The sequence below is a fragment of the Rhinolophus sinicus genome, linkage group LG04 (assembly GCF_036562045.2).
Source record: "Rhinolophus sinicus isolate RSC01 linkage group LG04, ASM3656204v1, whole genome shotgun sequence".
Lineage (NCBI taxonomy): Eukaryota > Metazoa > Chordata > Mammalia > Chiroptera > Rhinolophidae > Rhinolophus > Rhinolophus sinicus.
The window spans coordinates 52,099,171-52,126,879 of record NC_133754.1 but is presented as its reverse complement, the minus strand read 5'-3'; the positions used below and the strand labels follow the sequence as shown (position 1 = coordinate 52,126,879).

Genomic DNA, 27,709 nt, shown 5'->3' with positions numbered 1-27,709 from the left:
TTAGAACTTAAAGTATCAATTTATTTCCATTAGTACTCAGAATTGTGTTTTTTAAAACGAAACAAATGTCCCAAGCACACTTAAAAACAACCCAACAATAATCCCCCAAATTCCTACCTTACTAAGTTCTAGGTAATTCCGGTTTTCTTTGATAATTGAAGACGCTGTCATTCTCTTACTGAGCAGGGCAGATTTATGTCCTCTGAATTTAAAAGAAGGATAGGAAGGTAGAAGGGATCCTGTTGGTGACAGTTTCGACTGGAACAAATGATTGATCACGACATTTTCACTAGCTAAGTATAAACAAACAAACAAATAAATAAATAATATCGTCAGTGGCATTAAGATCATTATTTGTATTAAACTCACTCCTCATCCAAGTGCTTTACCCACTAAAACTTTCTGAGTGGAAGAGGTGACTGAGGAGTCTATCTTTCCCTTTGCCCTATTTTATTCCCCCCACTATCCATCATTCCGTCTGATGAATTTTGACCTTGCCCTTGGCCAGGAGTCATGGTCCTCCACCTGAGCACTTGGTCCTTCTCTCTCTCATTGAATGTTACTACTCTTCTAGCTATCAGGACAGAATCTTACCTGCTCAGACCTAAGGGACTTCAGTGGTGCACTTGCCCGAGTCATGAAGACATGCGTTCTGTCAGCAATTCCCCATTCCAGGAAAATAACTCCCCAGGAACACATTTTCCCAGGATCTAACCTGTCTTAGCTGTATGTAAATACCTATGGGAGACACTATCTCATCTGGTTGTATCAGCTGTTAGGTGAGAGAAGTGCCTCTTTTTCTGACCCTATTAAGTTGCAAAGGTAAAAGCTGATACATTTTAGATATTAGATTACACAAAGTCTAATAATTCTGGGCCCATATTCCTTTCTTAACACTTCAGAAAGAAATTGGAGCAATAATGAATGGATTTTTGGTTATAAATTTAAATAGCATGGTGAAAACTATATATGGTGTTTAAGGATCTAGAAGGCAAATTTTCTTATGTTACCTATATCTTTACATAGACAGTTTTTAAGCCTTAATATATTTTTCTATAAAATGACCACGGCCATACTTATTTTGAGGATTACTACAAGATTAAAATGGGACATAAGTACATAAATCCTTTAGGGTCATGCTTAGCCCATCAGATAGTTAGCAATATTTAGTAGCAAAGCAGTTTAGTTTCTACCTTTTCCACACCTAGATTAGTTTGCTTGCCCAGGCTAACATAATTATTAGCAATGCATTCAATGCAAAGTCACTACATTGATAAATAAACAGGGAGCTGTTTATTTAACACCACAGGGCTCCTTTTTGCCTTCTTGCATTACACAATTATATAATTCAAGAGGGCGAAAAGGAGCCCTGTGGTGTTGGACGGAGATTAGAGGCATAAGCATAAATTTGTGACTCTTAATATGTATTATAGCTAAGCATCTCTATATTATCTATGTCTATATATTAAATTTTATTGTTTTGAAAGGCCCAAAAAACCATGACATCCCAGTAAAAATGAGCTCATCAAGCCCCTGGGGCTTAGTGTTTAATAATATTATTCTCCTCTAAAATAAATCAAGGCTTCTTGGATATAAGGCTGATTCTAGATCTGAGGCAAGGTAGATAATCCCTAGAACATCTTGGAAGGCCAAAATGGAAGGAAGTGCTAAAAAAAATCATAAGGACCTGCTAAAAGGACCCAAGAGCTGGCTTGAAGGGGTTCTTACTGATCATGTCTTGTGAAATTTCAGCATCAAAATAATGATAGTAATGGATTATGATTCATTGAATAAAATGAGGGGGTCAAATGTATGGTAACAGAAGAACTCGACTTTTGGTGGTGAGTACACAATAGAGTATACAGATACCAAATTATGCAGTACATCTAAAATTTATATAGAGTTATCAACTAATAGTGCATCAATAAATTTTTAGAAAGGGCAGGGAGAAAAGCAAACAGAATCAATGAGTCCATGTTGATAATTAATTAATTAATTAGAAAGAGGAGATCTTAGTAGAATGTTACGGTTGATGGAAAAATGGGGTTAGAAAAATCACAATTTTGAAACCATTAGAAAAATAATTAATTTAGTAAGAATCATTCATTGATGCAAAACCAATGGGTGAAATTTTGATGAGGAAGAGAATATTTACATTGCCTCCAAGTACTTTCTTACAAATTACTTATCAAAGAAACAACAGCGACTTTTGATTAGGAAAACCTGAAGGATGCACCTTAAAACAGCGATCAAGGTTAAATGATAAAGTTTTATAGGGACTCTGGATTAGACATTATTATCATATGGATGTTAAATATTCTAGTAATTTATTGATGTTTGTAAGATAATGTCCTCGATCACAGGATATATACCAAAGTGTTTAGGCATAAAGATGCATGTAACTTATTCTCAAATGGTACAGAAACTATATGCACACACCCATATACAGGGAAGGGGAGGGAGGGAGAAAAACAGGAAAGTAGGAAGGGAAAGGGTGAGGAATGGAGGGAGGGAAGGAAGGAAAGAAGGAAAGAAAGAAGGAAGGGAGGGAGGGAGGAGAGAGCAAGAGAAGAAGGATGTGAGTGAGAGAAAAAAAAGAAAAATGAATCTGGGATAAGAGCATATAGGATGTCTTTGTGCTAATTTTGTAAATTTATTTAAGTTTAAAATTATTTCAAAATAAAGTTAAACAGTAAATCTATATAATACCGTGGCCATTTAAATAAAATTGTATTTATAGCAAGTCTACGTATAGATGGAACCACAGATAAATATTGCCACATGTTATTCCTATAATTGGGGGAAAAAAGTCTTTTGTAATCTATGAACACTAGACATAAATATGGCCCAAAACATGCAACTGACAGGTTTCTCTCTTTCTCTGAATCTTATGGTCAGGCTGCATGAAGATACAGAAGTACTAGTGTCATCCTGACACAGGAAGATGCCATCACTCATTGGGACATTAACATTAGAGCCCTGACCACAGCTGAGCAAATGTGAGGTGAGAACAGATTCTTCGGGACATGAAAAGAGAAATTCTGCCACCCTTTTGCCTCTCAGAACCTGATAAAGAAGCCCTGGTGAAGAGACCAGTTTCGCCTTTCTTTCCTATTATAAAGGGTCACTTACTGCCCACCATTTTCTTCATGTCACTCTATACTGTACACATTGAAGTGGAAAGCATCCCTCGCTAGGGTCTATATTTATGACATCAGGTGTCTTTCTGTCAGTAATACAGGTTTAGCTAAGTCAGGTGCCCAGGGTTTACAAGCAGGTATGCAGAGACACTCAGAGACAAAAAGACTCAATAATTAACAGCATTATTGACAGTAAATCACAAATTTTCCTATTCTTATAAGCAGACTTAATAGTCTAGATGTTGACATTTTTTTCCTCTTTCTGAATCAAGTAGACTTTATTTCTAATCTCAGGCACAAATGAGAGCACTTACTGCATGTCTGCAAGAGCTGTATCTCCAAGCCACCTGCCTGATGTCTCACAGACACAGCTATACTTGTATGTATCCTACAACAGACAATACCACATTCCTTAACTGGGGGCTTTTTGATGATACGAGGATTGAATTAGACACTGGGTTCAAAGTACTTAGCAAGGTACCTGGAAATAAAAATTATTATTATCTATAAATTACATTTTTAATAAGGATTTACATCATCAAAACATTGCACAGATTGGTAAAATACTATCACAGCCATGCATTTTTTGTTTATATGTTAAATGGGTGAGTTCCATGGGCCAAATCTGACCCACTGTCTATTTTTGTAAATCAAGTTTTATTGGAACACAGCCATGCCCATTTGTATTGTGCAGGGCTGCTTTCTCCTTGTAACAGCAGAGTTGAATAGTTGCAACAGAGATCTTACAGCTCACAAAGCCTAAAGTATTTATTCTCTGGCCCTTTACAGAACATGTTTGTTGTGTACTGCATAAACATATAAAGGCACATTAAATTCTGTTCTCTTGCTCAATGTGCCTATAGCCTAAGGTGTTTAGAATAAAACAAGACTCACTTGTTTTTCCTCTTGGAATTTGTTAGCAAGTGTACACAAAAGAATGACTTAAAATCTAGAGACTCTCTTAAAATACTCATAAGCAGAATTGCAATATCATTAGCTATCATATCCTCATTCTAAATATATATTCTATCACCATAAAATACAAAAATAAAGAAAAAAAGGCACTGTACCCATTTGGAAAATATGCTCTATATTAGGTTTTCATAAACTATATGGCTTAAATGGAAGTACGTTATAAAGTTCAAATAATTGAAAACTAGAAATAAGATATTTCTAATGATAATCAAGAAGATCAATTATTTCAGTTTTTCCTTCTGTGCAATAATATTCCAAGTCCATACTGTTATCATTAGTTTCAGTCATTAAGACAACAAACAAAAATCCTAAGTTCTGAGAGGCAAGCAGAATTAATTTCCTGGGAAAAACAATATATTGCAACCATGCTGCTTGGTTTAGGGAAAAATGTTCCTCAAACCAGAATGGATATGGATGTCTTATTTCCAGCTCAAAGACACCCAATATTCTCTGAAAGGCTTTCGTATGCTTCTTTCCTCGGGAAAGATAAATGACTCTACTTCATTTAGAGCAACATCAAGCACAGAAGATGATATGTTTTAATTCATTGAAAAGGTTGTTAGGAGAATGTGAGTCACTGCAGAACTGCTATTAAAATAATTACTAGAGGATATATATATATATATATATATATATATATATATATATATATTTATGCCATATATAAATGTAGTATATAGTTTTACATACAGTATAGAATTATGGATAGATGCATACAAAGGACTAAAGTTCACTAAGTACATGGAACCTATACATTTATGTTGCTATGTATATATATACATGTATATGGTCTACTGTGTGAGCATTATTTCTTTATATGAAATACACAAGAATAAAATACCACCCTTAGGTGTGCTCCAGAGTCACCTTAAGTAATGAAAGTCACCCTGCTATGGCCAAAATAACTCTGGAAGTCATATTCATCTTCATTAGTCTTCACAGAAGAGCTTTTTTATATTCATAACACTAGAGTTAAAGGTGCTTTATATTTCTATCTGCTAAAAGCTTAGTTAAATTATGGTTTCTACTAGACTCCAAATTAAATTGTAACCAATGTATAGTGTGGAAAGATCCATTCTTTATTTTTCTGGGCATTAGAATGTAAAAGATATTTCAATTACCCTTTAGCTGGTGGCATATTTTATAGGACAACGTTCAGAGAAATAATGTGTGGCATTTTAACCACCATCGGGGAAAACTTACTTTTCATTACGAATAGAAGATTCTGTGAAAGGGAGTCTTTATTTTTTTCAATTGCTCCAACAATTTCATACATTACCTATAATAAAAGAAAATAGCGTAATTACTAATGATGAAACACGATCACGAAAACAATTTCCTTTAAAGAATAATTTGACTCAGGGGAAGTTTTAAATTATTCATAAAAGAAGTGTCTTCAGGTCTTAGAGCTCACATTACATGCAAGTTCAAAGCGCTCACCCGTGTGTCCTCGTTCTGTACATTAAATAAGGGACACCTCTCCTGTTCTCATTTGTGAAGCCCTCCTCTGATCGTGAGATTAGTGACTCACGTTCACATACTCCCTTGTATTCTTAAGGACTCTAACCTGCTCAGAAAATTCACTAAACCAAGTAGAAAGACTCCGTGGCATTTGGGGGAAGGAAGTGTGATTTCAATTTCATCACTTCAATGGTCTCTATTGAAACAGGTTCTTTTGGATGATCAAAACCATTAAGCTGAAGTCTTTATAATAAAGAAAACATGTGAAATAAGTCTTTGAATAATTGTGGATTATTCAAAGGACCATTTTCTTCAGCATACTTTACTTATGTATACACTTAAATGCCTTCATGGTCTGCTTTTACTGGTATTCCAGCCCGGCCTGGGATCTTGGAAGAGAGACACGGTTTTACTGCCTCTCCCACTTTCAGCTAAATGTGAATTCCAGTGTGGTCCTGAGAAGTTCCATCCGCTATAAGCCTTATGGATTTCAACAGCTGCTTCTGCTTCTTGTGGAAACATGTTTGGGCAGGGCACCATGGTCAGGGGTAATAGGCTGTCGGTTGCCCTGGGTGGGGCAGGACTGAACCCAGGGAGGCAGCTGACCAATGCCTAACACCTCTTCACCATACATTCCCCATGAAGAAGTATGGGCGGTCAGAACAATAAAGGCAATAATCACTCCTTTGCAAATTTTAACTAGACAGCCCAGAGAGGACTGTCTCATTGGCAGCAAGAGGGGACTAAACAGGGAAAGAATCTATGAGAAAGAGGCTAAGTGGCTAGTGAGAGGAACCTAGAAAAGGGCCAGATAATCCCTAATAAGCCTGGATTCCTAAACATCGTTTGAATTCTAGTACCTGACCAAGTCATCTTACAATAAAGTCTTACTGAATTTTTATGCTTTACTGTCACAAAAAGCCTAAATGGCATAGAAATCCCAAGACATCCTACAGATTTTCAGATGTTTCTAATGTGAATTTGGATCAGAAGACTGGTAGAGCTGATGCAATGCCAAGAAACTAAATAACTTTCACATGCTCTTAAAACATAACCAAATTATTCAGTTTTCTCTTGCACCACAACATGGCTTACCCATATTAAAATGTGAGCTATGTATTAAGTCACCTATTGTACACTGTTGAATATGAGCAATTTAATATAATCTAGCATAGTGGTTCTCAAGCCGGGCTGATGGTGACCCCAGGGGATACCTGCCAGTGTCTGGAGACATTTATGTTTGTCACAAGTGAGGAGGTGGGTGGGTAGAGATGCTACTAAACATCCCACAGTGCACTGCACAGCTCCACAGTGAAGAATTATCTGCCCCAAATGACCATAGTGTTGGTGTCGAGAACCCTTAATCTAGAGGTTTGTCTTCTCTACATCTTTCTACACTAGAGACAGCAGTACCCAGTAAAACCACGAAAGAGAAATCAGAACACGTTCTTCTAAGCCGCTTTGAATCTATGTGGACTCTGGCATATCATTTAATGTCCCAGAGCTGATCTTGTAGCGAAGAGTTCTCCATATGGCTCCAGTCTATAATTCTAATGCATTCTTTTCATGGGAATCTGCTTATTTTGAACACACACACGCACACACACACACACACACACACACACACACTCTGCACCTTGAACTACCTGATTTTCTCTAAACACATTCCTTGTCTGCCTTTGCTGCTGTTATCACCCTGTTTTGTGATGGCCACTCCTAACTCCTGCAGTCAAATTGCTATTGAGGGCAGTGGCCATGGTATGTTCAGCTTTGTCTCCCTACAGCATCTAGCCAAATGACTTGCCCAATAGACATATTCAATAAATACCAGGGGTGTCAAAAAAATGTATACAAGTGGACACTTTGGTCAGCATTGCTCAAGCAGTAGTTGGCCGTCATCAGAAGTGTCTGGATGCTGATGGTAACCACTTTGAGCATCTCTTGTAATTGCAGAAGTCAAACGTCACTTGTATTCATCTTTTGTTATTGGTATATATTGAGTATTACAATTTTAATAGTTTTTTTCCTTGCTTAAAATGTGTATACATTTTTTTTGGCACCCTCTGTATTTGGTGAAATGAACAAAAAGGTTTTGTTGTCTTGTGACCAAATATAGCTGAACATTGTGCTGGTCTTTTTAATTTAAGATTATGCTGATGAGTCTTTCGTTATACAAATCATGTGCTTTGGAAAGTTCTCATAAATGGCATCCTGGTTGTACTTGGATATTTAAAGAAAAATCTGAAAGTCTACCACTAAAACTAAAGTTCAGAATTTCCCATTTGGAGATTCCAACTGGCCAAGTTACCTAGAAAAAGATATTTAACACATACATACAAGTGCAAACATTCAATGAGGGCAGTTTGATGCTGGTGGGAAGCAGAGTTTAGCAAAAAAATTTACTTTGTATAAAATTACTGAATCATGAAGCAGGTGGCCTTAATTACTTTTGTGATAATAAGCAAACTACTTTAGCTCTTTGAGTCTTCCTTCATGTGTTAAATAATGTTCTGCAGGGGCCCTCCAAGCTTAAGAGCTTCTGACCCTATTGATAAGATATGGACGACATTAGTATTGACAGGGTTTGAGTTGAAAGCTCAACACAAGTATTAGACACTCAAATAGTTTAGTTATTTTATCATAATTGATATAATAATGCAAATGACTGAGGATGTGTTACATAAAATTGGCATTAGTGGAATATCAACACATATTCCAAATAATGTCTTCTTTTCCCTGGTCCCAAATCTGGAATCAAGTGGTTCCTCAAGGGGCATTTATATATTTTAATGAAAAATTGAAATTATAAATCACCATCTGGACCCTAGAAGTGCAAAATAATATATTGTTATTGGGTTAGTCAATATTTCCAGGAGTTTTCAGTGGACAAAGCTTAGAAATACATGCACATCACCCACACATATGTGCAGTGGTTTGTTTTGTTTTTTCATTTTAAAGATAAAATACAATCTGATTCCAAATTTTGTCTTTCTGTCATGATAATTTCTTGAATTTAATGAAGTTTCACATTGGCCTTGTTAAAGGTAATTTAAAAATATAAATAAATAATATTTACTCATGCCCATTTATGCTCATATATAACTTGCTCCCATCACCTTTAAATATTATTAATTAAAGTTTTAATTTTGAGACAATTTCAGATTCACATGCAGTTGTAAGAAATAATACAGAGAGATCCTGTGGACCCTTTACCCAGTCCCCTCCAGTGATAACATCCTACAAAACCATCAAAACCAGGATAACGACATTAATGCAGTGAAGATTCAGTCACCTCATGGGTCAGGCACATCACCACATGGGTCCCCCATGTTGCCAACTTATGGGCACATTCACCTCCCCAAAATCAGTTGAACATATTGGTATGAGCCTATATCTGGGTTCTTTAATCTCTTCCATCCATCTACGTCTCTCCTTTCACCTCCGTCTTGATTACTGAAGCTTTATAATAAGACTTTAAATTAAGTACACTAACTCCTCCCACATTATCTTCCTTATAAAAATTATTTTAACTATTCTAATTTCTTCCCGTTTCCACATATGTTTTAGAATGATATTGTCTACATCTAACCATAATTTCACTGTAATTTTGATAGGAATTACGTTAAACCTGTGCAGCAATTTGGGGAGAACTATTACTATATTGATTATTAGTACATTGTCTATTGTGTTGTCTTCTAATCCATAAACATGACATGGATCTACTTTTACTTAGATCTTTGTTTTTTTTCATCAGCATTTTGTGGTTTTCAGCATACAGATCCTCTGTTTTGTTAGATTTATACCTTTGCATTTTTATGAGCTATCATAAATGTTATTGTCTTTTTAATTTAGTGCCCATTGCTAGTATATAGAAATACAAGTGATTACTTTATATCTAACGCATGCTGTATCTTGTGACCCTGATCAGCTCGTTTATTAGATGAGTTTTGTCTTTTCTCTGTTTCTGGTAGATTTCTTGAGATTTTACACATAGACAATCATGTCATCTACAAATACAGATTTATTTCTTCTTTTCCAGTATGTCTGCCTTTTATTTCATTTATTGCTGTATAGCACTATGCCTTCCAGCACTGTGTTTAATACGAACAGTAGAGAGAGCAGACATCCTTGCCTTGCTTCTGATCTTATGAGTAAAACATTGTCTTCTAACATGGAATATAATGTTGACTGTTGGATTTTTATAGATGCTCTTTATCAAACTGAGGCTGTCCCCTCTATTCCTATTTTTTTGAGTGTTTTTATCATGAACGGATGTTGAATTTTATCAAATGCCTTTTCTGCATCAATTGATATGTTTATGTGATTTTTTTTCTTCTTTAGCCTGTTAATGTGGTGGATTACCTTGATTGATTTTCAAACATTGAACCAGCTTTGCATCCCCAGGAAAGAAAATGAATTATTCATCGTGAATAATTCTTTTTACATATAATTGAATTATGTTTGCTAATATTTAAAAGTATTTTTGCATCTGTATTCATGAGGGATACTGATCTGCAGTTTTCTTTGTGTGCATATACGGTGTTTGTCTGGTTTTGATGTCAGGGTAACACTAGCTTCATAAAATGAGGAAGTATTCTCATTTCTAATTTGTAGAAAAGATTATGTAAAGTTAGTGTTAATTTTACTCTAAATATTTGGTAGAATTCTCCAGGGAAACCATCGGGGACTGAAGTTTTCCTTTTGGTGAGAGTTAAATCACAAATTCATTTTTTTCATAGTTATAGGGCTCTTCAAATTATCTAGTTCATATTGGGTAAACTGAGGTAGTTTGTATTTTTTGACGAATTGTTCCATTTAATCTGAACTGTTAAATTTTTATATAATAGTTAGTTGCAGAATTCCCTTCTGATCTCTTTGATATCTGCAGGGTTTGTAGTCTATAGTGATATTTCCTGTTTTATTCCTGATATTAGTAATTTGTGTCTTTTTTTTCTTTGTCATTCTTATTAGAGGTTTGCCATTTTTATGGTTATTTTAAAAGAACCAGCTCTTTGATTTTATTGATTTTTCTCTATTTTTTCAATTCTATTGATTTTTGCACTTTATTATTGCCTTCTGTTTGTTGATTTGGTTTTATTTTGCTCTCTTTTTTCTAGGTTCTTGAGGTGGGAGCTTAGATTATTTGAAACACTCCTATTTTTTAATGTATGGATTTAGTGTTATAAATTTTCCTCTCAGGAGTGTTTTAGCTGTGTCTCACAGATTTGATATGTTGTATTTTAATTTTCATTACGTTCACCATATTTTTTTGAATTCCCTTGAGGCTTCTTTTTTCATCCATGGATTATACAGAAGGGTATTGTTTAGTTTCCAATTATTTGGAGACTTTGTGTTATGTTTCTGTTGTTGATTTCTAGTTCAATTCCATTGTGGTAGGCAAGTGACTCTGTATAATTTCAATCCTTCTAATTTTGTTTAGTTTTGATTTATGGTCCAGTAGCTGGCCTTTTTTGATATATATTCTCTGGGTACCCGAAAAGAATATTCTGTTTTTGTTGGTTTAAGTGTTCTATAGATCCTGTTGGTTGACAGTGTTGCTGAGTTCTTCCATATCCCTGCTGATTTCCTACATAGATTTTTCTATCACTTGTCCATAAGAGGGTGTTGAAGTTTCTAAATGAACCTTTTGTTTTTGCTGGCTCCCTGATACCACTCAACAGGGAAGGGGAGACAGGCCTCATTACTGCCAGGTGGGGGAAGTCTAGGTTCCCCATTCAACCTCCTCTGACATAAAAGAGGGAATTCTCATTACTGCTGGGCAGGGGTAGGAGTTCTGGGTCTCTGCTGGGCCTCCAGTCACACCTTCCTGGCTGCAGGGTGAGCAGGTGGGAGTGACTGATGTGCATCTTTACTGCTTCCTAAGTGGCCTCCTCTGACTGGGTGTGGAGAAAGGGGGGCTGTGCCCAGGTTACCTCTGAGTGAGTCATGATCCCCCACCAGGCCTCCTCTGAGAGGTCCCCTTCCCCGCAGCCCTGCTCTAGAAGTTTTTTACCCTACTGACTTGAGAAGGACTCAATGAGTCATGTATGTCATCTATTTTGAGGCTGCTAAATGGGTTGCCTATCCAACACAGAGACTCTCATCCTATACCTGAGTATTAATCAGCCAAAATGCATTCATTACTTTATGAAGGAATTGTTTCCAAATAAAGCAAGTCTCCCTGAAAGGTCACCACATCACATTCATCAGCCAGCTACACCTCAGCATCTGGACCTCACTGAGGCTAGTGGGCTCTAGGAGGCAGAGGGGGCAATCACTACACAGAATAGAAACCATGGTAGATGCAGAACTTAGTGGGACAAAGCCATCGAGTTCCTGGGCTATTCAAAGGGAAGTGAGCCTGAAAGCCTAGATAAATGGACAGAGGAATTTCTATGAAAGGAAAATCACCAAGGAGGAACTCGATCCATCCTAGATGTCACCTATAGTTTTGTGAGTCTGCAATGTCACAAGAATAGATAAAGGTTTGTCCTCTCAGCTGTGCCACTCTGGAGGGACATAACGGGTGCCGCTGGAACAGCGGGAAGCAGGTTTTAGGCAGAGGCCTTTCTAGGTCACTCGGGACAGCTGCTCTACTCTCAGCCCTACCCTTCCTTTTCTGGCTGTTTTGTTATTTGGGGGATGAAAGGAGAAAAACATGAAAGTCACAAAAGATAGAGGCCAGGTTAAATGCTTTCCTTTTTCCCTCTATCTTTACATAACTGAAACTCAGACTTTATTTTTTTTCTCTCTTAAGGTTTGGAAGATAGGATTCATGCTATAAGTGACAGTGTCCCTCATGCATGTAATACAAAAATTTATATTCATACAGCCCAATACAAATCTTTAAGGAAATTGTCACTTATTCAAAGATTTCCTTTGGCATGATTCTGTTCAATAAAATGACTCCAAAGGAAATTCAGCATTTTGCTTATGTTTCAGCAGTTAGCAATGCTCATCTAAATGCTTCAGTGTGGATGCCAAATGAGGAGTGCAATATAAACTAGGGAGCACAGCAGTATGCCGCTTTTTGGGAAGTACTTGCTGTAACACTCCAGTGCTGAAATAAATATAATTGAAAGAGAAATTATGTTAGCTATATATGAAAAGCGGAGTATAAAACTTTCACCATGACTGTGAATCACAATTCAGCAAGATACCTTGCTTCCTGGGTCCACAAAGAAAAGTGTTAGGAGATGCCAAACCACATGCATTTTCTTTCTACAAGCAGACTGTCAGGCTCACGCTTGGCTAATCACCAAGGAAACTGAAATCAGAAGGTGAGAGAGCTCCACGGAAACAACTCTCTCCACCATCACTGATTTTAATTCCCTGAATTGAAAGCAAGAGCAGCTGGCTTATTTGACCTCGATAAAGAAGGTGCTGCGGTGTGCCAGAGCTGGGACTCAGTGTGTTCTTTCTGTCTGCAGTCTCAGCCCCTCTGGGTACCCGGCACATAGCAAGAGGGTGGTGTGAGGTGGTGGGATGTGTGTTAAACGGATCACCAACTCTGTGTCTAATAATACCTTCAGTGTTTCTGAAAATGTGCCTCACAGGTTACCTATAGGAGAACATTTTCTGGTGCTTAATAAACACACACATACTTTATACCTCACCCAGACCTCTTTAATCATCATTTATAGGACTGGAGCCAAGGAACCTGCATTTTTAATATATTCCCCAGTGGATTCTGGTAAACACTCAAGTTTCAGAATCACGGCTCCAGGTACTAGTGATTTACGATGCTCTGTGAATTTTGTCCTCCTATGTGATGCTGGCAGAGAATAAGGGAGCCCAGGGACAGAGTTTGCAGAGGATAAACGCTTTCTGAGCATTTTAGGTACAAAACAACTATTAGAGCAGATATTGACATACTTTTAAATTGCTGATAAGTTTAAGATGAGACTACATTATGATTGTACTCAGGCTAAACTTTTCGGAGAGTTAGCATTTTGCAAAGAGCTATAGAAAATTTTCAAATACTTTTATCTAAGACCATAGCAATAGAAGCCATTATTTTTCAAACAACCCACAATGCCATATACAGTGCTGGAAGTTTGAGGAAAATAAAATGAATAAAAGTATGTTAGAGTAGAAGAGGCAATGGACCAAGAGTTATGAAGAAGAGTACTTATTCAAGTTTCCACCTATCAGCAAAAAAAAGAAAAAACACCTGTGGTACACAGCTGCGATCGTTAACTGTGGGGGCAGGAGTAGTCAGTTTCTCTGAACTCAGTTTCTTATTTATCCAATTTAATGTGGAACTGGGACCAGTTCTCACTGAAGTTTAATGGCTTTATTAGCATAGTGTATCAATAAAATGTATGTTTTAGGGGATGAGAACTGGCTATATGTGGACATAGTAAATGGCATGAGTGGATACCATCTATGTAGATTTTCAAATTGCCTTTGAGGTGGCTAATAGCAAAAGTTAATACATATAATCTTCACTGAATCCAGTATAAAAGACTATGTTTGGAAAAAATCAAGGAAAACAGCTAGGAGCGATCTTCTAAAAATATTTTATAAAATATAATGCATATGCCTTTATAAAACTTGTAAAATACTAAAATAATGAAATAAAATTTATCTCTAATTCCTTTTCCCAGAGATAGCCTATTTCCTTTCCTTTCCTCCCTTTCTTCCTCCCTCCCTCCCTCCCTCCCTCCCTGCCATCCATCTATCTATCTATCTATCTATCTATCTATCTATCTATCTATCTATCTATCTATCATCTATCTGTCTACCTATCTTTCTATCTAATCTATTTTTGTCTAAGCATGCACTTTCAAAAGAACTGGAGTCGGTTGCACACTACTTAGTAATGCCTTTCCCTTTTCCACCATTTGCTCTCCAATGAATCCCTGCCCTTGTCTGCTCCACAGTCTCTAACCTAGCCCTCCAGTTAGGGCTGCGGCTGCAGTGCTGGCAGAAGTCTGGCGGGTTGCATGAGGATGGAAGCTTGGTAATTCCTTTCCACCCCAGCAAATGCTGAATCTCCTCCCTGACTCCATAGCCTACTCTTCATGGCCTCAGTTTTTCCGGGGCAGGCTGCCCTGGTTCGGGCTCCTACCAGCTGTCCTTAGCTCCTGGTCCAACAGTACCATGTCCTCCCTTCCTCTTTCCAGCCCTAGAGGAGGTGGCTGCTTCCACTGGGGACACATCTCTGGGTCATCTCACTGTCCCCTGTCTGTCTCCTCAACTTGTTCTGTATAACCTATTCCCTGTAATATTCTTGAAAATTTGGCACTGTTTCTTTTTCAGGCTAGTTCCTGACCAACTTCCACCCTTCCCAGTTTCTTCTTTTGTCTACTCCTGCCTTGGTGCTGACAGCTGAGATGCTTCTACCTGCTCTGCAGCTCGCAAACGAACAGGGATAGATGCTGTGTTCATCACTGTTCGAAACACCTGAAGAAAGATAACAAAGCTCTGGAAGGTATAAAGGAAAGCAAAGAGAATGACACAGGGACTATAAGGGCTGATGGATGAAGACAGACAAAGTGATAAGAACTATTCATTCTAGAAAGACTGAGTGTGAAAGGAGATACCATCTAAGCCTATGAAATGAATCATGTGGAGAGAGCAGAATGGATCTCAGCACACTTGCAGGGATGCACAGCCTTACAGGTTAGAGAAAGGAGAAATGGAAACAATAGAGCATTGCATTCCAGGCTAGAAGCATAAATATTACAACTCTTCAATTCTTCATTCAGGCCAGAATCAGGAAACAGAAAAAGTGCCTGAGTGGCAAAACCACGGTGTTATTGTCTTAGGAGAGCTTTTGTGGCCTCCCTTACATTCACTATTTAGACTTCATATTCCTTAATTTTTCTTCCCTCTTACTCTTACCTAGCTAAGAGATTATCCATTAAGATTTCCAGGTCAAGCACCACATTAGAATGAGACAGTTCTCTACAGCACGTACACTCTACATTGTAGAGCAACATGCTAAGGACAAACCAAACAGCCAATGCTATTATCACATAATTAATGTATTTCTGATATGCAAATCTGTATTTTCATGTGGTTGAAGTGCTAAAAGTTAAAGTTTCTCTAACAAAACCACTTTCAATGACGATATAGGCATTTCAGAATATCCTGGCTTATAGCACAGGTAACTTACATGTGTTTCTGGCAATACTGATATTTGATTTATGCATGTCTCTCTCTCTCTCTCTCTCTCTCTCTCTCTCTCTTTTATCATGTATCTCCTTCTATCTATCCATCATCCATCCATCCATCATCCATCCATCCATCCATCCATCCATCCATCCATCCATCCATCCATCTACTGCATTTGGGTTCTCTAAGTCTCCATCTCTGGGTCTACTGATCCATTGCTGTCATATCAATTTGAGTACATACACAATAGTGACTGCTTTATAGAGCACGTGAGTTTGGCTATAATTGCTTTTACATAATTTCTTCCCTCATCCCCTAAGCCAAGAGGTAGGAAGCTTCACAGGAAACTTTCTTCACTTTGACATTGTCCTACTAGTTGGGGGGACATTGCAAACTGGGGTTTGACCCCACTAAGAAGCACGAGAGCAGGAATGGGCAGGACAATGGAGAAAAGAAACAGCCCCTGCTGCAGGGGGATGGGCTGTTCTGTGTCAGCTCTTAAAAGTGGAGGCACAGAATATATTTTGTTTTTGATGAACTACAAAGGATATAGTTATGCTTCCTCATTTGGTTCATAAGCCAAATCTATGTTACATCCTGCCCAAGAGGACATGTGGGGGTTGGGAATATGGAGGCCAGGAAAGAGAGCCTGTGTGGAATGAATACCAGAAACCAGGGCCTTGGGGAAGCAGCCAGCCAAGAAAATCAGCATTGCCTAGGTCATGGGAAGGGTGTCAAAGGTTCCCAGGAGAGGAGTGTCTCAGGGACACGTGAAAGCACTCAGGTGAGAGTTAGCCCTGAACATTGAAAGGCACAGTGTTCATGAAACCATACTGTGACAATACCAGTCAGCACAAGAAAAGAAAAAAAACAGGACACCCAAGGCCCCTGTACAGCGCCTCCTCTGTGGTTGACACATGAGGGGACTTAATTTCAGTTACGTGTGTCATTCTGATTATTATAAAGTCCTAGAAGTTCTTGATTACTGAATTGAGACTGTGAGTTCCTATGAAAGCAAATAAAGAACTTTCTATTACTGGAAAAATATCACTGGAGCTGCCTGAGTTTTTATCTGGTTACAAGAAAAGGACTGTCCCTGCTGAATATATTTTAGAAAGTAGTGTGAGCCAGAAGTAAAATTGAATCCTGATCACATCCGCCAAGTTGTGCATGTTCAACTACCATGTACATGAAAAACAAGAGTGTTAAAATGATCTGGAAAATCTGATTTTTTAAGGAGAGAGCAAAATTTATTCTTCTACCAAGGAGAGGTAAGCTAAAAGGTAAACATCTTTAAAAGAATGGTTTATGAACAATTGATAAAGCAGTCATTAGTGTCACTAGTTTAGGTCTATTATTAACAAGTTGAATGAGAATAATCACATTTAATTTTGAACAGTGTTATCAGAGAAGCACTAAGATAAAGGAAATAGTTGTAGTTAGTATGCCTTTAAGTAAAAATATCCATTCAGTCCTTTATTGATGATTACTACTTATTGCCTCATTTAGTGTTAGGAGACTATCTACTAAACTAACCTGAGGGAGTAAAGAGGGCGATGTGAACTAGAGTACTGGGATAAGAAGGGAACTTTTTAGATTCGAGAGATAACTAGGGGAGAGAGTAGCTTGTGTTTGGTAATTAATTGGGTTTCTGATTTTACCAATGTTTGTAAACTGGGGCCAATAGGGAAAATCAGTTTTACTTATTTATTTACTTTTTGAAGTGAGGTAAGAGGGGTTCGGGAGGTGGCTAAGGAGTTTAGTTTAGTTTAGCTTCTGGATCTGTTAACTTTAAGATGCCACCCAAGTAGAAATATTAAAAACTAGATATACAGGTATGAAACCCACAGGAGAAATAGTTCGATAGCAGAATTGGGAGTCATCCTATAGACAACACTGGATCAGGACTGTAGGTAAACTCCTAGGAAAAGACATCAAACATGACTCTGTGAAACATCAATATTTATGAAATCAAAATTCACTTATCAGTCAAATTTATAATTCCTCTTTCCACAATGTTATTTACAGGATGCAAAATATAATCCCTAGAAACGAAGTGCTCCGGATTAACAGATGATAAAAATGCAAACTTCTGAGATACACTCTAGAATATGGGTATATCGCATCAGAACATATGTAAAGACTGAAGTTTAGCCAAAGAAATAAAAGATCATTTTCAGCGAATACAAATGGGTCTGATAATTTTTCACGCTTAGTTCCATCTTTCTATCTGAGGTTTGTTGAAAAGAGTCTTGATTTCATGTGCAGTTGTAAACCGATCTCTCTATAGCATCAATATTTATAAGTAGAGGCTTCTATTTTTTACTTTTCCATTAAGTGATCTTATCTAATAGTTTTGCTTGTTTTCATTCTGATTCACTTTAAGTTGATAAATACTAATAAAAAAGATATTAGGAACACGTAGCATTATTGTTAAAAGTCTTTATCTAGATATCTGGAATATAAATATGGACATTGCATTGAAATTGACACATCTGAAATTTACAAATAGGCCTCATTCGTTCTTTTTAAAGAAAAACAAAACAATCAACTAACAAGAAGATATCAATATTCTAGGAAATCTAAAGTTCCTCGTTTATACATTTCTGTCAGCCCGTGAAGAGAACAGATTAAATCTATGAAAAAAGAGTAAGGTTCCCTAAATGAGAGCCTGCATTTTCTCTTCCTAACCAAACCCTGGATAAGGACACATTTATCAAATCTCCTACAAAAATGGATGCCAAAGGTGAAATTGATTTAAGCAACAAATTAGTGAAGTTAATTTTTACTTTTCTAAAGGTCTGCCCAAGAGGTGAACAAATAGAGATGTAAATTAAGCTTTCTGTGTGGGTCCAAATATCCTTGTCAAATAACCTTTAACAGTATCAGTTTGGCTTCGACCAGACAGATTTCGTTGTTATGTCTGGCGATTCTGCCTGGAGAAAAGAAAGAGAAATAAATGGAAGCCTCCTTATTGATTAGTCCCGCTCCTTTTTCTTTTGATTTAAAGGTTCACTTTCAGAGTCCTCTTGGGCACACTGTGTCTCCCATAAATCTCGGGTGGTGAAGGCCAGTTGACGAGCTACAGAAGGTATCCCTGAAACAGGTAGAATTGGGAAATGAAACATGTTTTGCATACATGTTTTGTAAATATATCTAAGGACCAAGAGGCTGGCTTTCACCGGTATGTCACCTAGAATGTACTACAGTACCAATGGGATAAAGATCTCTATTTTTCAGAGATCTGGGTAACAGCATAAATCTAAACCAATACATTCCAAACTTAATTTATTTAACAATCGGGGTAGATCTTTTCCAAGGAGAAGGAAAAAAATAAAATCTGGTATGTTATAGACTGGCCACAAATCAGTAACATCATTCTTTCCCCACATCACTTCTATCAGCAACATTTTAGTAATACAGTTCCCATAAAGGCCTGCGGAAAGACATGAACAACACAGGGATTACAACTGCGTCACAGAGATGTGGTTTAGGGAGATGGAAAAGGAATCCTGATGAACACAATCAAAATTTCCCCACGGAAAGACAGATCTACAAGCATATTATATAAGGGGGCTATTCTGTCATAAAATTACATCTCAGATAATGTATATAAATTGCAGACAATGCTTTGTCTTCAGGCAAATAATATTGAAAGGATCTTTTAAAATCTGCAGAAAAATTGCACGCACCTGTATGCACGATTAAATATTAGTCATAAAGCTAAATGGTAAAGAACATAATTTTTTACAAGAATCTCTTTAATCAGGGTAGAAGTTCTTATCATTAAAACACACTGTATATTCAGCGAAAAACAGAATGTCACATTAACATAAGTTAAAACATTGACCTAAATGTTTTCTCTTTGAATATAGTTTCTATAGACAGAGAAGTATCTCAAGTTTTTGTGCTTATCTTCTGCTAAAGTCTTTCAAGTGGGAAAAAAAGTCTTTCAATAGGAAAAGCAAGGAAATATCATAATATAACTGGTGGTTACATCTTCCCTATCATCTGGTGAAGTGACATTAATAACATTGTGAAAAACAAAAATAAATATTCTAACACGATTTATAAAACATTGCTTTATGCAATGTGAGCATATCTATAACATACAAGAATTAACAAATATACAGTTTTTAACTAATCAAGGACATTTCACTACTAGTATAATGTGAGCAAGTCAACTGGGTCCCTAGTATTCTCCCTGTGAGCATACTGACGGTTGATCAGATCTCCAAAATTTTTTCTGGTCTTCAACATCTGTGATTGATGAGTTCAAAATGTTGCTCAGTACGGTAGCATTCCTCCATTGAAACCTATTGTTAGCAAGATATGACTCACCTATTTGATTCAACTTCTCAAAATAATCGGACTTGTATTTATTGTTTGCTCACTTAATGTTCAGAACAAGTTTATGAGGTTCATAGTTATATTCTCCTTAATTAAAAACTTCATGTATATGTCAACTGAGAGCCAGTGTCCTCCTCAAAGTCCTAGTACTAGCACCCCCCTCCCCGCCCCCGTATCTGAGTGCACCTTCTCTTTCTACTACATAAAAAGGATTCGATGGCTATAGGCAATAAACACTTCAAAAACTTCACCACATACCATGGTGGAAAGAGAAAAGCATATGGGACTTGAGGAAAATGAGACATGGTATTTTGTCCTACTCGGCTGTAGTGGGTTGCACAGTCTACCCCCAAAACATGTCCATCCAGAACCATAGAACATGACCTTATTTAGAAATAAGATCTTTTCAGAAATAATTAAGATGAGGTCAAATTGGAACAGTGGACCTTAAATCCTATGATTGGTATCCTTAAAGAAGAAGAGAGGGCACATATAGAGAGAAGAGCATGTGAAGATGGAGGCAGAGATTGGGGTGCTCTGTGTAAGCCAAGGAATGACAATGGCTGGCAGCCACCAGAAGCTTGAAGAGTGGCTGGGAACAGATTCCTCTCAGAGCCTGCAGAAGGAACCAACCCAGCTGACAACGGATCTTGGAATCTGGCCTCCAGAACTGTGAGGGACTAAATTTCTGCTGTTGTAGGACACCCAGTGTTTGGGACTTTGTTATGGTACCCTCAGAGGACTCATATGTAGCTGTACAACTTTTGGTGAATCACCGAACTTCACCAAGGCTTACTTAACTAAAAAACTGATATAGTAACATTTATATACAAGGTTATGTTGAAAATGTCTCAGAAGCAATTTGTAAACTAAAAAAAATGCTACGAATGCATCAGACATTACTGATCAGAGAAGGCAGAGTTCAATGAAATTTGGATTAGGCCAAGAAGTTGATCCTTGGAAAGATGGATAAAATTTGGAAAGAAAGAGGGCATTCCAGGTAAGAAAAAAGCACGTGAGAAAAATAGTGATGGAGAAATATAGGGATCACTTTCAAATGAATCAAGTGTGGTAAAGAAATTCTCTAATGTGATGAGTTAAAACTACTCACTTCTCTTCTAATCTGTAAATGCTGAACCAATGAATGCTTGTATTAGTTTCCTGGGGCTGCTTAACAAGTGACCACAAACTGAGTGCTTCAAAGCAAGGCAAATTCATTATCTCACAGTTGTGGAGGCCAGCCTCTGAAATCTGGCATCCCTACTATTCTGGAGGCTACAGGGATATTCCATCCTCGTTTCTTCAATCTTCTGATAACTCCAGATATTCTTGGCCTGTGGCTGCATCACTCCAGTATCTGCCTCCATGGCCACATGGCCTCCTTTTCTCTCTTAAATCTCTCTTTGTCTTACTCTTATAAGGATGCGTGTCATTGGACTTACAGCTAACCCAAATAACCCAGGATGATCTCCTCATCTCAGGACCTTTAATTACATATGCAAAGACCCTTTTCCAAATGAGATTCCATTCACAGGTTTTAGGGATGAGCATGTGAACATATCTTTTTGGGGGGAGGGGCACCATTCAACCCACTGTAATACTATGTATTTAGGGAGCGAAAGAGGATGAAACACAGATGCATCATCATCTTAGGTAAGAACAATATCTTCAACTTGATTTATGTAAACCATCACGGCCAATCACAGAATGGGACATTTATCTATAAACAGCTTTCCGACAAAGACCTTATAAGCAGACAGCAAAGAGGGTCAGATATGTGTTATACATTTCACAACTTTTAATTCTGACCTATATTTTCATTAATTTAATTTTTATTACTTCAGTTTGCCTTACTATCTCCTAATCTATTCCCCTTTCTCACGTTAACATTTAGGAACTTCAAAATACTATTCCTGATTAGAGTTAGTTCAGAATCACCTTCATGGAAATTAAACTTTCCTAAGAGTGCATGTCTTTTACCAAATAATAATTCTTCTTTTCTTTGAGCTTTTTAATTTTAAAAGTCAATAAAATTAGACACACTTCTGAATTCAATGCTTATCCATCATTTATATATCACCAGTATGTTTAAGAGCAATTCCTAAAACAGGTAATCCCTTATGTAATCTAAAACTTGCTAAAACAAATAACAACAAAACACAACTCACAGCCTTCTTTAATGCAAATTCATGTTCATTAATGAGACCCTGTTAATATTTCATGCACAGTCTCTTCCCATTTACTTGAAAATATTTCTGTAATGGAGATTAGAAAATACACCATGCTCCTATGAGTAATGAAAAATTCAGATGTGTTTAGGGAAGATCTTCAGCTATAATGCAAATAATGTTGCTTAAACATTTCTAAAAGGGCCTCTGAGCCTCTGCTCCAAGCAAGATTTAGAAGCATGGGAGGGTCCTATAGTCAGAGCAGGATGGGCGGGTCCATCCTGGTGGGCTGGATGTCAATATCATCACCAGTAGTAATGATTACCCCTCCTATGAGATGTAGTGAGTTTTCACTTACAAAACCAGATAAACCAGTCTCAGAGGAGCAAGTGGTGATAAGAGAGACTCTAGCTCATCCACCTGGCCAAAGAACAAGCTACAAACCAGCCCAAGAACCCCGGAGCCAACATACTCTTTTTTGGGATCAACTTTATCCTCAAAGAGCTATTCAGAAATACTCAACCTACTTACTGTCCAAAATAGACCCCACTGGCTTATTTTAAACCAATTAGCTCATTGCTACACCTCTTGATTTATAAAACGCAGAATGTGCTGCTTTTCTTGAAAATTCAATAGCTCAAAATTTAAGTACATGTACCTACATCTGATTATTAGAATGGCATATGGCTTGACACAGTGTCACAAATTACATATAATCTATACTGTAACATGTGAATGAGTCCTTAGGGAGTCCTTGGGCTAAGACTCATTAGTACATCTCAGTGAAATGAGTGATTTTTATAAAACCACACAACTGACTCCAATTATGGAAAATTCTGCTTAAAATATAAAGGTGCTTTTACAGGAAAATTCATGATTCCACGGGGTTTTGGGCTTGTGGCAACTAATCAAACAGCTTTCTCTGCTTTGCTTTATTGCTATTAGAACTCAGTTAAATACATTTATTCATTCAAACCATTCATTGTTTATTTTCCCAAATTTGCTTAAAACAATTGAAATTGAAATTTCAGTAAGTGCTTAATGGCTGAATAATTTTTGAAATCAAACATAAAATAAATTATTATTCCAAAGCTTGATCCCATTCAATTTTACACAACTAGCATTTACTGAATGAACATCTAATACCTGTCCAAGATACAATAAAAACAGACTTACAAGATGTGTCAGGTATATAGTGACATAAAATAGCTCGTATGAAACCTATAGAAAAATCATTTTCCAAAATCATTAGTTATACTTTATTGTAATTTCTCAACTAAACCCTATGAATTCAATAAAGAAAATATAGATTTAAAAAATCTGAATACAAGACTAAAATACTGTTATTATTACCAAGAATTTGTAAAGGCTAAATAGAAGAATTAGGAAAGATCACCAAGAGGAAAGATGTGTCATAAGATCATCCACACTCTCATATTCCCAATTACTATGTACAAATGAGAAATTTAGACAGTGAAGAAGGCTGTTAGGGGGGGAAAAAAAAGATTGATTTGAAAAATGGTGTTGGAGGAGAGCTCTACACGTACCCTGCACCACCAGAAAGAGGAACAAGTGAGTCCCAGAGCAAATTAAGCCTGAAACATTGCTGGAGGCAAAAATGACAAAACTGAAACTGTCCTACTTCAGCCACATCACGAGAAGGCAGGAGTCTTTCAAAAAGATAATACTGATGAGAAAGATAGAAGACAACAGGAAAAGAGGAAGAGCAAACATGAGATGGATCGATTCCATCAAAGAAACTATGAGCGTGAGTCCACAGGAGCTGAGCAGGGCCGCTGAGAACAGGACATGGTGGATGTCACTCACTCCCAGGGTCAACAGGATTCGGAGTAGACTCAGTGGCATGTGACACACACACAAATCTCTCAAATATAAAAGAATTAACTCTGGGAGAGTTATTGACTGTTACATAAAAAATCTTCCACTGACTTCCTCTCCACATCCATGAAATACTCGAGCCATCATATGACATCATTCTACTATAACTTCTCACAAAGCTATAACTGTTTCATACAGATGCATTTCCTCTTGACCCCTCCTTCTCTTTCTCTAGGCTTCTTTGATTTTTCTCTTTCCTACAAACTTCTTTTCTCCATTTTCTCCATGTTCTTTTTGGGTGAAATGATCAAGATACACATTTCCAAAAATATGACTGTGTTTCTAAAAACAACCAACCTCCTTCATCCCCGTGTCAACTATTGTCACCGTCCAATTGGCAATTCCATTAAAACCTCAAATTCGAAACGTCTAACACCAAATACTTTTCCTTTCCAACTGCCTCATGCTCCAGAATTCCCTCTCTTAATTGGCATAACGTGACCATCCAGAGGGGTGGAAACCTCAGTCTCATTTCAGTCTATGTCTCCTCTCTTGCTCGGCACCTCCAGCTAGTCTCGGTCCCCAGTCCCTCTTCCTTATAAACGCCTCCCCTGCATGTCACTGCTATTGCTCAAATGCAGTCCTTGCTTGAGGATTCCGCTAGCTGTGTTTCCTTTTTTCCCATCCATCCTGTAACATGTTTTCCCCCCCACCCTGTCTGAGACACTTCATCCCCCACCCTGTCTGAAAACATCTGGTGGGTTAAGTGCCAAACAGCGGGAAATACCTGAGGGCTACAAATTCAATGCAGAGGACATTAGCTATAGACGGGAGCAGGACTGAAGGTAAGTGGGACATGGCTTTAAGTATTACAGGACGGATACACTTTGACTTTGTGAAGAAAACAAGAAGGATATTTCAAGCTTGAACATGAGGGAGGTTAAGGGGGGTGATGCAGGAAAACAATGAGTGGATTAGAAAAAATAACCTGAACAGAAGTTTTGTACAGGGGAAGTGTAACAGATGAATAAAGCCAAATAACAAACAAACAAACAAACAAATAAAGAAGATAGGCATCGGCTTAAAGAAGCCTAATGGGAGTTAGTAAGCCTAAGGAGTGTGATATTTTTCAGACAGGTAAGAATGCTTCCTTGAAGGTTTTAAAGAAGCACGCTTTACAAAGCTGGTTAGGGAATCTAGAGAGATCTGAGAGCAGCTTCCTTTCTTAGGCCGGCATACTTTACGGAAAATAATTTAATACCAAAACCTGTACTATGGGTAGGTACACTCAGATGTTCGATGCGTGTTTGGATTACAAAAATGTCCCAAAGTTCACAGCAGGGCTCTTTGTATTAAACACAGGTCTCTTTTGCTCATACTATGTTATAATTCTCAAAACATTATGAGAAGGATCGTCCTGCATGCTTCCTCACCCACATTCTAAAGATGCTAAGTCCTTATGAGGTTCAAGAAAATAGCTTAGAAAAGCAAAATTGTATGGGCTGTTCACCCAACTTTCATTTATCAAAGTAATAAACTCTAAAATACCCAAAACTTTACCCTTACAACCATTGGTCCATAACTACATATAATAAACTACACCGCTAACTGTTAACTTACCCTTCCTGCGTAGTGCATAATAGTGAATGCTGTGCCTTGATCTTTGAGTGCGACATTTCCATTCCCATCTTTCATGGGGGAATACACTGCATTTGTATTTGAGGATTCTAGGAGACTTTGTAGCTTTTTGGGAAGATTTGGTTCCACTGACCAAATCATTTCACTTTCTTCATCCAATAAAGAGAGAAATCCAGATGGCTTCTGAAAGTTAAGAGGAAAGAATTATTTCCTTTCATTACTCAATTTACTGTTTTTGTTATTGTTCATGCATGCTCATTTAGATTTTCATTATTTCATATAAAGCACTCAGAAAATGAATGTCTTTACTTTTAATACACATCTATTTTTACTCACTGTTGTATGCTCACCACTTAGCCAAAACTCTGATGTAATGTAGTCCCTCAAAAGTATTTACTGATTAGAGAAATGAATAAATGCAAGAGTGCATTTTAATGTCAGTAAAATACTGGTGTTATTAAAATGTATAGTCTCATCTCAATAAGAAAATAAAATTTCCGTCTACAGGAAAATTGTCCTTTTTCTTGACCTATGTGACCAAATCAAAAACTTCATACTTACAGTGGAACAAGGAACTTATCAAAAAACAAAACCTACAATGATGTTAAGTCTTAAAAATTGTGACAAAATTCCAGTCAGCAGGAAGTAGACATAACTCTATGATAGTCCAATATTTAAACTTGGGAAAAAAAGAGTTTCAAGTTATAACTTTGTAAAGCTCAAATTAATATAAGCAAGGAAAATAAAGTCATATAGGAGGCAACAATTTAAAATTAACACCATGCGAAGGAAAATGCTGCTTAAAGAACTCCCCAGCCTCTGAGCCTGTGCTCCCCTGACAGATAACACCGCGCGGCTCATGTGGTTTACACATCAGCTGAACACCGCGTTACTGAGTGCTGTGCTGCTTATCTTTTCTTTTCTAGGCAAGAATTTCTGTTGACCTGTTTTCAAATAAAATACCTTATATTATTGATTACATTTTTCTGTCATATATCTTAATTTTTTACACCGAATCAGCATGTTTCTTGAAGGGCAAATACCATCAAAATAATTCTCAGAAAATGAAGAGATCTATGTGACCCATTACAGCAATTTCAGCTTGTATTTTGATCCTACCACGAAAAACCTTTCATGATGTCATTTACTTGGACAGTAGAAAGTCATTTCTTTGTGTCATAAATAGTTTCGTAGTTTTAAGTTTTTCAGAGTCTCCCACTCATAGTAAAGAAAATTCCAAGACTGTATACAGTTCTCTGAGAGCTGCAAAAGTTGAGATCATCTGGGCACCACCCCACAGGGAACAAAGGTGGAAAGGACCAGCCATGGGAAGGCCCTCCGCCTGGTGGAGGCACACACATCAGAGGGTACCCTTTTGGAGACATCTGGCAACTAGGAGGGCCATCTCTAGAATGAGGAACTGATAAACTCCTGGGAAGGAAAGGGAAGAACCAATGAGGTGAAAAACAGCACTATGAAAGAATTGGAAATGTCTGCTAAAAGCAAGTTCATCCACCTCAGCACATTACCTAGAACACCTGCAAAGACACTTCTTACCTATACAAAAAATATTTTTCAATAAGGAAATTTGAAGAAGAAAGTTCATTACAGGAAGTGTTAGCCCAGCAGGCAGTTCTGTGTAATACATCACAAGAATCTCCATGTGACCAAGACCTCATAAAGAGTCCTTAGGAAGAGCCCAGAGGTGGGGGGGAAGGAAAAGAAAAAAGGTCTATAAAAAGTGGCTGGGGAAAAGCCCTAAAAGAAAACAGTCAATGTAAGAGGTTTGCTGAGGGCTGGTCCTGTCTGGGACATTTTAAAACCCAGAAATTCTTCATTTCAATCTACAGAAACCTATAAAGTAAATAAAATGTTGATATTATAACACCAGAAGCCATTCCTCCATCTATCGATTTGAGCTTGGTGTCATGGCATTTCTCCATAAGCTCTTACACTTATGTACATTCACATGCAAACATACACAAGCACATACACATACACCTTGGAAGGATAAGT

The 27,709-nt window shown here is 37.4% G+C and overlaps 1 protein-coding gene across 4 annotated transcripts in view; it reads right to left on the bottom strand.

The window, feature by feature from the left end:
* MYO16 (myosin XVI) overlaps positions 1-27,709 on the bottom strand; it is a 542,975-nt gene that overhangs the window by 139,911 nt on the left and 375,355 nt on the right. For 3 of the 4 annotated variants that reach the window (XM_074329516.1, XM_019731063.2, XM_019731062.2), the window contains 3 exons: positions 25,676-25,876; positions 5,319-5,394; positions 118-293 (listed from right to left, as the gene is read on the bottom strand). In XM_074329516.1, coding sequence (XP_074185617.1) covers positions 118-293; positions 5,319-5,394; positions 25,676-25,876 — 453 coding nt within the window. The remainder of the gene's footprint in view (positions 1-117; positions 294-5,318; positions 5,395-25,675; positions 25,877-27,709) is intronic. The other variant, XM_074329517.1, reaches the window with a different exon arrangement.